This window comes from Nerophis ophidion, linkage group LG01, assembly GCF_033978795.1.
Source record: "Nerophis ophidion isolate RoL-2023_Sa linkage group LG01, RoL_Noph_v1.0, whole genome shotgun sequence".
In the NCBI taxonomy this organism is placed as follows: Eukaryota; Metazoa; Chordata; class Actinopteri; order Syngnathiformes; family Syngnathidae; genus Nerophis; species Nerophis ophidion.
Window position 1 is genome coordinate 5,566,514 of NC_084611.1, and position 11,695 is coordinate 5,578,208.

The 11,695-nt window shown below is 40.9% G+C and overlaps 3 protein-coding genes across 4 annotated transcripts in view; all 3 read right to left on the reverse strand.

Annotated features, from left to right (window-relative positions):
* Positions 1–11,695, reverse strand: part of LOC133553184 (zinc finger protein OZF-like) — an 839,429-nt gene that overhangs the window by 232,370 nt on the left and 595,364 nt on the right. The gene's annotated exons all lie outside the window — the stretch shown is intronic.
* LOC133543914 (gastrula zinc finger protein XlCGF57.1-like) overlaps positions 1–11,695 on the reverse strand; it is a 148,755-nt gene that overhangs the window by 128,556 nt on the left and 8,504 nt on the right. The gene's annotated exons all lie outside the window — the stretch shown is intronic.
* LOC133556202 (gastrula zinc finger protein XlCGF8.2DB-like) lies at positions 3,593–7,613 on the reverse strand. Its single transcript, XM_061905939.1, has 2 exons — positions 7,342–7,613; positions 3,593–5,193 (listed from the first exon to the last, which is right to left on the reverse strand). Exons 1-2 carry the CDS (start codon positions 7,454–7,456, stop codon positions 4,232–4,234), a joined length of 1,077 nt encoding a protein of 358 aa, XP_061761923.1. The 5' UTR covers positions 7,457–7,613; the 3' UTR covers positions 3,593–4,231.

Consider the following 11,695-nt stretch of genomic DNA (forward strand, 5'->3'; position numbering starts at 1 on the left):
CAAACTTACAATATAAAGCCAAATATAGCAACTAATACCTCAGCTGTTTGACTTTCCAAAGCCCACGAAATGGAAATTGAGTTTGGACCAATTGAGTGTTATCTGAAGTGAAGATTGAAGATGGACAGAAGATGGACGACTACTGCTATGCTAAGATGGCGACGTCATGTCAAAGAGAAACTGAAAGAGAATCAGCGCAGTAGGTTCAAACGCTGATGACATCTATTAAACAGACAAAGAAGCAAGTAATTAAACAGAGACAGAATTCAATTTAGCTCAATTGAGGAGAAACGTCTGGGGCTGTACTCTTCTTCCACCACGCTCTGACAAAAGATAATACACCTCCTCTTTTATTTGGACTTTCCTTGATTACATGGCAACAGCTGTTTCTAAAGGAAAGGGTTATGAGCCCCTGCCTTTGGTCACAAAACAGTTCAAAGAAAAGGTGCCTGGAGGGGGGTAAGGTCCTGCTTCCTCTCAGCTTGGCAGATCTCGGGTCAAGACAAAAGCTTCCTGTGGATCACAATACATCAAAGAAAATGACACCTTCATGACGCTTCCCATCCTATACAGTGGAGTTTTATAAGCCTTTTGATTGGTAAGATCAAAGACAGCTTTTGACAGCTTGCCGGGAACTCATTGAAACACGTTTTGTGATAACTTAGATACAATTTTTTCTGACAGAAAGCCCGCGATTCCCGAATAGGTTGAATAGTTAGGAGTTGGAACGGGTTGAATCGGGTGAAAAACGTGGAAGGTAGAGCGCGCCAAAATCTGAAGAAGAAGAAATAGATGGATTTTTGGTGTGGAAAACCATATGTGTGAATGTTCTGGAGCTTTCACACAATTACATAATGCATCAACAATTATAATGTTCATCCACAAACAAGCAATTGCTCATTGATACAATACAGTACATTATTTTGTGGTTTCATATATCTGTCGTGTTTATACGTACATAACATAATCTACATTGCAAGATTGTATGTCCTCCAACATGTTGCAAACATATCCTTTATTACAAAGCAAAACATTTACAGGTAAGGTCTGACCAATGAAAGATCCCATTCACAATTCAGCAATACTTCATTTTTCTAATTAAGGCATTATTGCTGACGATGTATCACATAACGAACCAAAATGTTAGTTTTTCCACAAATAAAGTGCAGCCTCCACTTTTTGTTCCCCATTTACGGATCCTTGTATATTTTGCATTGCTTGAAATAATACCAAGAACACTTGATGCTGCGTTGAACCAAGAAACATAAAGTTGACATCATTAACCCTTGTATTATGTTGAACAAAATTACATTGATTATGTTGCGGGTCATTTTGACCCGTACTGTGTAAATTAAGTGAAGTGAATTATATTTATATAGCGCTTTTCTCTAGTGACTCAAAGCGCTTTGCATAGTGAAACCCAATATCTAAGTTACATTTAAACCAGTGTGGGTGGCACTGGGAGGGGGTGGGTAAAGTGTCTTGCCCAAGGACACAACGGCAGTGACTAGGATGGCGGAAGTGGGAATCGAACCTGCAACCCCCAAGTTGCTGGCATGGCCACTCTACCAACCGATCTATACCGCCCCAAATGCACTCAAAACAGTCACGAAAACAGGTTAAACCAATAACAACTTTATTTTAGGTTATATAAACATTTAGAAAAGTGACATACAATACATTTTTAATTCCAATTGTATTATGTTAAGGGTCAATTTGACCCATTTCAGTCTCATCAGATGTCATCCTTCTGGAGCTCATTTTTGGGGAGTTTGTCAAAGAGATGACATGAAAACAGTGACAAGGACAAGTGTGAGAAAGTTCCCTCTCTTCACACACCTCTTCACAAACAATTGTAGATCAAAGTAAAAAGTACATCAAAGAAACATTTTTATTTTGGATCTGAAAAGCTACTTATCTACATTAAAGTGTCTGGGTCAAAATGACCCGCAACATCATATTTGTATACAAACTCTGCAAGACATTCCACTACACATCAAAGTGTCCAGATTTTACACACCAGTTCATGACCCTAGATGAGGAAAAGTCACCAAATTTCAGCAAGAAAAAGAAAGGATAACCAGTACTTTGATCAACACAAAAACTGAAATGGGTCAAATTGACCCTTAACATAATAGAAGGGTTAAAACTGCAGACTCCAATTATATATAACAGCAAACATATTTGACTTGCAATAAGAAGTCAACTATTAATACTGAACGTGTTATATATTATAGGTAAATTACCTGAGAACACACAACGCCCATTAACGTCCATCAAATATATTACTTATCCATGCACTAATAAGTACAACTTCGTCTTTCATGTATTGTTATTTAATTCATGTAATAAAGAAATAAAGCGCCGCCACACTTTTGTATTTCTACTCCTTGCGAGTGTAGAAGGGAGTGTGCATGACCAGATGTTGAATCTTTTAAACATTGTGAAAATTATTTCTTTCTCGAGAGAATGTATGAATCCACTCCGCACGTTCACATATTCTTTTGATATTTAGTTCGTATTTACACCATGAAACCTATAAAATATGCTCACATCGGCACTGCAGGAAGTAAATAAACAATAACCAAATGTTTGGGATGCCAGCAATTTCAGAGAGCATCTACACAACAACTAAAAACAACTGTTTTACACTAGTTGGTGTCATTAGTTGTTGAGTCAAAATTTGGATAAAAAAAAAAAGGTGTATAAAATTTGTGTAAATCCACTGTATATTTTCATAAACCCAAAATACCCATTTGAGTACAGCTTCGCCACACACTTAACAGCTGACTGGTTTTACTTCTGTATGTGTTGTTCCGTGTCATCATGAAACAATATTTGAATGCAAACTGAACAATTTCATGTGTGTTTCATTGTGTGTCGAGTCCAACCTGTTCTGGAACAAAAGCTTTCACCGCAATCTGGGCAATTACTTCTTTCATCTCCGTAATATCGCTAAAATTCGCTTCATTCTGTCCACTAAAGACGCTGAGATCATTATCCATGCGTTTGTTACGCCTCGTCTCGATTACTATAACGTATTATTTTCGGGTCTCCCCATGTCTAGCGTTAGAAGATTACAGTTGGTACAAAATGCGGCTGCTAGACTTTTGACAAGAACAAAAAAGTTTGATCACATTACGCCTGTACTGTATATACCTTTATATACATATATACATACATATATACCTATACTGTATATACCTTTATATACATATATACATACATATATACCTATACTGTATATACCTTTATATACATATATACATACATATATACCTATACTGTATATACCTTTATATACATATATACATACATATATACCTATACTGTATATACCTTTATATACATATATACATACATATATACCTATACTGTATAGACCTTTATATACATATATACATACATATATACCTATACTGGCTCACCTGCACTGGCTTCCTGTGCACTTAAGATGCGACTTTAAGGTTTTACTACTTACGTATAAAATACTACACGGTCTAGCTCCATCCTATCTTGCCGATTGTATTGTACCATATGTCCCGGCAAGAAATCTGCCTTCAAAAGACTCCGGCTTATTAGTGATTCCCAAAGCCCAAAAAAAGTCTGCGGGCTATAGAGCGTTTTCATTTCGGGCTCCAGTACTCTGGAATGCCCTCCCGGTAACAGTTCGAGATGCCACCTCAGTAGAAGCATTTGAGTCTCACCTTAAAACTCATTTGTATACTCTAGCCTTTAAATAGACCCCCTTTTTAGACCAGTTGATCTGCCATTTCTTTTGTTTTTTCTCCTATGTCCCACTCTCCCTTGTGGAGGTGGTCCGGTCCGATCCGGTGGCCATGTACTGCTCGCCTGTGTATAGGCTGGGGACATCTCTGCGCTGCTGATCCGCCTCCGCTTGGGATGGTTTCCTGCTGGCTCCGCTGTGAACGGGACTCTCGCTGCTGTGTCGGATCTGCTTTGGACTGGCATCTCGCGACTGTGTTGGATCCATTATGGATTGAACTTTCACAGTATCATGTTAGACCCGCTCGACATCCATTGCTTTCCTCCTCTCCAAGGTTCTCATAGTCATCATTATCACCGACGTCCCACTGGGTGTGAGTTTTCCTTGCCCTTATGTGGGCCTACCGAGGATGTGGTAGTGGTTTGTGTTGTGGTTTGTGCAGCCCTTTGAGACACTAGTGATTTAGGGCTATATAAGTAAACATTGATTGATTGATTGATTGAATTAAATGTTTTTTCTCCCGTGTGCCTTCTTGTGTTGAGTCAAATTGCACTTTTTACTGAAGCTTTTACCACAATCTGAACAATGAAAGGGTTTTTCGCCTGTGTGTGTTTTCATGTGTTCGGTCAAGTGAGTCTTTTTAGTGCATCTTTTGCCACAAACTGAACAACTAAAGGGTTTTTCCCCAGTGTGTGTTTTCATGTGTTCGGTCAAGTGGCTTTTTTGAATAAAGCTTTTACCACAAACTGAACAAATAAATGGTTTTTCGCCTGTGTGTGTTTTCATGTGTTCGGTCAAGTGGCTTTTGTTATTACATCTTTTGCCACAAACTGAACAGCTAAATTTCTTTTCTCCCGTGTGTGTTCTCGCGTGTTCCATCAAATGGGCACTTTGAGTGAAGTTTTTACCACAAACTGAACAATTGAAAGGTTTTTCTCCTGTGTGCGTTCTCATGTGGTTTGTAAAATTGCCCTTGTGCGTAAAGATTTTCGCACAAACTGAACAGTTAAAAGGTTTTTCTCCTGTGTGCGTTCTCATGTGGTTTGTAAAATTACCCATGTGCGTAAAGAGTTTCGCACAAAATGAGCAGCTTAAGTGTTTATTAGCTGTCTTCTTTTTAGAGCATCCAGAGTGTTTGTTATCAGTGTGAGTCCTCATATCGCCTTCACAGTCTGTATCGCTGCTCAAAGTTACTTCAACCTCGTCTTCAGCCTCACTAACTGATAGTGGAGATAAGAGTTGTGGTTTCTCTTCATCATCTTCAGTCTTCACAGAGACAATAGTCAGTGGAAACTTGGTGTAATCAGCTTCCTCTCGTCCTAGAAGACACTCTCCCTCCTGAGTGATGCAGAGTTCCTCCTCTTCCTTTTTAAAGTGGGGGGGCTGAGGAACCTCGTGCTTAAAAATAGAGCTACCCCTTGACAGAGGAAGAAGTTCTTCTGGATGACCAATCAGCTGCTGGACATCTGTGGGACACAAACACCAAAAACACACTTTAGTTCAGACATAATCCATGAGATGTTTCTCCTTGAACTTTCTACACACTTTCTTCCGTGTACTGCATGTGTGGGTAGTGTTTTATTTCCCTGCTGCCTTGTGGGTTAGTCTGGGAAGACAAAGGCCTCGGGGAGCACACCCTGAGAGAAAAGCAAGTGCTGGTAGGCGCACCATAGGCGGTCTTCCGACAGACCGGAGCTCCGGTAGCCTCCTGTAGCTGTGAGGAGGTTCCGGTCGTCCTGGGTTTCCCTTGCCACCGGATACAGCTCCCCACAGCCAAGAAGTGACGTTGGGGTCTGTGCGTCTCCCTCGTCGAAAAAAGACCTCAACGGCGGAGTGGGCGGATGATGGTTGCATAGGAGCTCCACAACGGTCACGAAGGCGGAAGAAGGCTAGCGAGTGGGGTGTATATATTTTCAAGTATTATATATATATATATATATATATATATATATATATATATATATATATATATATATATATATATATATATATATATATATATATATGTGGGACGGCGTGGCATGACAGTAACCTGAGGGTTACTGGTTCAATCCCCACCTTTCTACCAACCTCGTCATGATCCTTGTTTCCTTAAAGGGGAACATTATCACAATTTCAAAAGGGTTAAAAACAATAAAAATCAGTTCCCAGTGGCTTTTTGTATTTTTTGAATTTTTTTTCAAAATTTTACCGGTCCCGGAATATCCCTAAAAAAAGCTTTAAAGTGCCTTTTTTTCGACTCTCTGCGAAGACACTGGCCATTTCCCTGTGACGTCACACAGTGCTGCCAATGTAAACAAACAATGGGAATACCACAGCAAGATATAGTGACATTAGCTCGGATTCAGACTCGGATTTCAGCGACTTAAGCGATTCAACAGATTACGCATGTATTGAAACGGATGGTTGGAGTATGAAAGTATTGAAGAATAAACTGAAGCTACTGAGCGAATAGCTATTGACGCTATTCATAGCCATAGCATGGCCGAATAGCTGCGTTAGCATCGCCGGTAAAATGTGCGGACCAAACGATCAGGACTTTCGCATCTTTTGACACTGGAGCAACTTAAATCCGTCGATTGGTAAGTGTTTTTTTTCGCATTAAATGTGGGTGGAAGGAAACGTAATATAGTTGCAAATGCATCTACAGGTTATCCATACATCTCTGTGCCATGTCTGCTTTAGCGCCGCCGGTAAATAGCATGTTAGCATCGATTAGCGTAGCATGCTAGCATCGATTAGCTGGCAGTCATGCCGCAGCGAAATATGTCGGATTAGCACATAAGTCAACAACATCAACAAAAATCACCTTTGTGATTTTGTTGACTTAATTGTTGCAAATGCATCTGCAGGTTATCCATACATCTCTGTGCCATGTCTGCCTTAGCATCGCCGGTCAAATGTGGAGACACTCTGGCACATTCAATGGGGGTCTGGCGGCAGACACTTTGGCATCTTGGGGCCAGTGGTGCAACTTGAATCCCTCCCTGTTAGTGTTGTTACACCCTCCGACAACACACCCACGAGGCATGATGTCTCCAAGGTTCCAAAAAATAGTCAAAAAAACGGAAAATAACAGAGCTGAGACCCGGTGTTTGTAATGTGTTGAAAATGAAAATGGTGGGTGTGTTACCTCGGCGACGTCACATTCTGACATCATCGCCTCCAGAGCGATAAACAGAAAGGCGTTTAATTTGCCAAAATTCACCCATTTGGATTTCCTAAATCGGTTAAAAAAATAGATTGTCTTTTTTCTGCACCATCAAGGTATATATTGACGCTTACATAGGTCTGCTGATAATGTTCCCCTTTAAGCAAGACACTTCACCCTTGCTCCTGATGGGTGCTGGTTGGCGCCTTGCATGGCAGCTCCCGCCATCAATGTGTGAATGTGTGTGTGTGAATGTGGAAATAGTGTCAAAGTGCTTTGAGTACCTTGAAGGTAGGAAAACACTATATAAGTAGAACCCATTTTACCATAATGTGAACTCCACTGCCTTCTTCAAGCTAACAATCATGGCGGCTCTTTCTTTACATTCTTCAACAAAGTCGGCTAATTTCAGGACTTATGATGGCCTCTAAAATAACATGGTTGGAAACTTTAACTCGCTCACCTTTATCCTCGGTGTTAGTCTTTATCTCCGTTGGTGATTTGCTGAAAGTTGCTGATTCTCTTTCACTTTCTCTTTGACATGACGTCGCCATCTTAGCATAGCAGTAGTCGTCCATCTTCTATCACGTCTTCAATCTTCACTTCAGCTAACACTCCATCGCTCCAAACTCAAATTTTATTTCGTGGGCATTACAAAAAAAAATAGCATGTTTGAGAATCCATATTGCGTCAATTTTCAACTTTTTCTGTCAGCCACAGCCGTTCAGTCCGCCATCTTGGTTGCCACGGAAGTCTTTGAGCTGCTCGATGTGTTTGCGCATGCGCCAAAGGCAACCACTTCCGGTCCTAAATCTTCTTTTCCTTCTATTTATAACTGTTTTTTTATGTTTGTTCTGCCCAGCATGTTTTCTTTTATTTGAATGAGACAATTTGACAAGACGTATGTGTTTTATTGTGACAGCGTTAGTGGAAGTTGCAATGCATGATGGGAAACGAATCCTGCAGTCCGGCAGAGTGCCTCTCAACACACTCGTCGTGTCTTTAGCCTTCATAAACTTTAGAAAGCAAAAACTGTAAGTGAATACGTCGTTAAGTTGAAATTCCGTGTAACTTTCAAGTGCATTGTGTGCAATATAGGGATTGTTTTTTTTTGTGACTTTATTAATAACCGCTGCTCGTGTTTGTGACATGAGAAGCCTGTTAATGTGCGTTTGTCGCCATCTAGTGGATTAATGGAGTACTTCATTATACCGTTTTTTTTTGTTTTTGTTTTTTAGCTTCATTTGTACATATACATACTACATTTTTAAACCGTCTGGACCAAAAATGAAATTTTAATAAAAATGTAATCGTATATTAACATAATTACTTTCACAGAAACATTAACAGTAAATACATTTGCAGTAATTTCCTGTATTTTTTATACACTGTAGTTCTTTGCTCAATGGAAAGTGCTTTTTACTAATAAAATCTACCATAAAAAAAAAATCTATTATTACTGCATAGCTGTGATTTTTTTCAAGTAATGACAATAAAGGCACAACTGTATGCTGTAACTCCATAATTGTGGTTCATGATTGTTAATTCTTCTACTTTTAACAGAATACTGCCTCCTACTGTACAATAGTGGGGAACATCCTAAGAGACAAATCAGTTTAAAACTACAGTAATTTGTTGTAATATTACAGAAGACTACGAGTACAGTATATTAACAGTTGTACTAATAGTAATAATAACAGTTAATGACTGCGAAATATAGATAGATAGATGGATGGATGGATGGATGGATAGATAGATGGATAGATGGATAGATATAGATAGAACTTTATAGATTCGTTCAGATATAGGCGTGTGGAGAGGTGGAGCCGACGGTCCGACAGAGCGGCAGGGCACGCTGGAGCCCGGCCCAAGATGGCGGAGAAGAGGCGGAGTATTCGAGAGTGCGGCCGGGAGCGACGCCGCAGACGAGATCAAGTGCGTGGGTCGCGCACCTGGACACAATCATTTCTCCTCTCAGTGTATAAAAGGGGAGAAGGAGGAAAGATCAGGGCAGAAGAACGTGGAGAACACGACCACGCAGCCGACTGAAGGGCACGGAGGAGCGAGCAGTGAGAGCGCGACGGAAGCTGGAACGCGACCCAAACCGGTGGACAAGCATATTGAAAAATAAAGCGAGTCAAACTGTCACACCTGGACATGGACTGTTTTTGCTTCTTCGATGCAAAGGATGATTGGCACGAACCAGACGAGAGTGTGAGTACATGGTTGTTTATTTGAATACTAAATACAAAAATAAACTAAGGGCGCTCACAAGGAGGTACAAAACTTGGCCACAAAAATACAAACAGGAAAACAAAACACTTGCTCGATGGCATGAAAGACGATGAACTATAAACTTAAACTTGCACTGTGGCAGAACTATGAAAAACTAAAACTAAAACACTTACTGTGACCGAAACATGGGGCATGGATAGCAAGGTGCGTAGCAGGTAATCGTGGGTGCGTGAAGGCAAGCACATGCAAAAAATCCCAGACTGATGGACAGAAAATAAAATCCTTAAATACTGGCTGTGGTAATTAGTAACAGGTGTGAAAGCTGAAGGACGGGTCGTGACAAGGTGGGAACTAATGAGTTACTATGGAAACAAACAAAACCAGGATGTGCAAAACGTGACTAGAGTCCAGAAAACAAAACAAAACATGATCAAACATAAAACCAGATTAACAGGCATGACACAAACCTGCTAAAACTTTGGGGCGGCATGACGTAGTGGGTAGAGCGGCCGTGCCAGAAACTTGAGGGTTGCAGGTTCGCTTCCCACCTATGGACATCAAAGTCGCTGCCGTTGTGTCCTTGGGCAGGACACTTCACCCTTTGCCCCCGGTGCCGCTCACACCGGTGAATGAATGATGAATGAATGATTGGTGGTGGTCGGAGGGGCCGTAGGCGCAAACTGGCAGCCACGCTTCCGTCAGTCTACCCCAGAGCAGCTGTGGCTACAGATGTAGCTTACCACCACCAGGTGTGAATGAATGATGGGTTCCCACTTCTCTGTGAGCGCTTTGAGTATATAACAATAGAAAAGCGCGATATAAATCTAATCCGTTATTATTATTATTATTCAATCAATCAATCAATGTTTATTTATATAGCCCCAAATCACAAATGTCTCAAAGGACTGCACAAATCATTACGACTACAACATCCTCGGAAGAACTCACAAAAGGGCAAGGAAAACTCACACCCAGTGGGCAGGGAGAATTCACATCCAGTGGGACGCCAGTGACAATGCTGACTATGAGAAACCTTGGAGAGGACCTCAGATGTGGGCAACCCCCCACCTCTAGGGGACCGAGAGCAATGGATGTCGAGCGGGTCCAACATGATACTGTGAAAGTTCAATCCATAGTGGCTCCAAGACAGCAGCGAGAGTCCCGTCCACAGGAAACCATCTCAAGCGGATCAGCAGCGTAGAGATCTCCCCAACCGATACAGGCGAGCAGTCCATCCTGGGTCCCGACGAGCGGTCCATCCTGGGTCTCGACTCTGGACAGCCAGTACTTCATCCATGGTTATCGGACCGGACCCCCTCCACAAGGGAGGGGGGGACATAGGAGAAAGAAAAGAAGCGGCAGATCAACTGGTCTAAAAAGGAGCTCTATTTAAAGGCTAGAGTATACAGATGAGTTTTAAGGTGAGACTTAAATGCTTCTACTGAGGTAGCATCTCGAACTGTTACCGGGAGGGCATTCCAGAGTACTGGAGCCCGAACGGAAAACGCTCTATAGCCCGCAGACTTTTTTTGAGCTCTAGGAATCACTAATAAGCCGGAGTCTTTTGAACGCAGATTTCTTGCCGGGACATATGGTACAATACAATCGGCAAGATAGGCTGGAGCTAGACCGTGTAGTATTTTATACGCAAGTAGTAAAACCTTAAAGTCACATCTTAAGTGCACAGGAAGCCAGTGCAGGTGAGCCAGTATAGGTATATATGTATGTATATATGTATATAAAGGTATATACAGTACAGGCGTAATATGATCAAACTTTCTTGTTCTTGTCAAAAGTCTAGCAGCCGCATTTTGTACCAACTGTAATCTTTTATTAAAGCAAGATGTCCTTCCTTGGTGGTCCATTGAACCGGCACAACAGCGAGCGGCGTTCACAAGGCGTATAGAACTTTTAAAGTCATTTATTTACAAATGTTGATTACAATATTGTACTATGGAAAACAATACCGTTAAATGCTGTGAAATCCTGCTTCTTTTTTGTTTTGTTTTTTTTTACAGCGAAGGCAATAACAAAAATGACCATGAAAAAACTTGCAAGATGTCGGGGAGACAACTGGCTGAAGAAAAAAAACAGATTATTAGTAAATAATAGCTGGAGCAGAAGGATAAGAAACAAACACAACACCAACGTTGGAAAAGAGAAACCAGCATGTCACGGCCGATCACCACCAAAGACAAAAACATAACATAAAACAGGTCAAACAATGTAAAATATGACAATAATTCAGGTCACGTGGTTTCGTCTCCAAGATCAAGATCTAAAAAGAAAAGTGCAAGCGTGTTCCAGCAGACTTTGTGTAGAACAAAGGAGAATAATTTGTCACAAACCAGTAACAACTCTGGTCTCCTCTTTGCTAAAGTGAAGAGTTTTATAAAACATTTTTTGGTTACACTTCCTTTAGAATGGATGAGGTGGCGACTCCTCCAGGGTGTACCCCGCCTTAGTTAGGTTAAATTGATACTTTTTTTTGGTGGTTTTTGTTGTAAAAATAAGGTTAAAGTACCAATGGTTGTCACACACACACACACACACACACTAGGTGTGGTGAAATATGTCCTCTT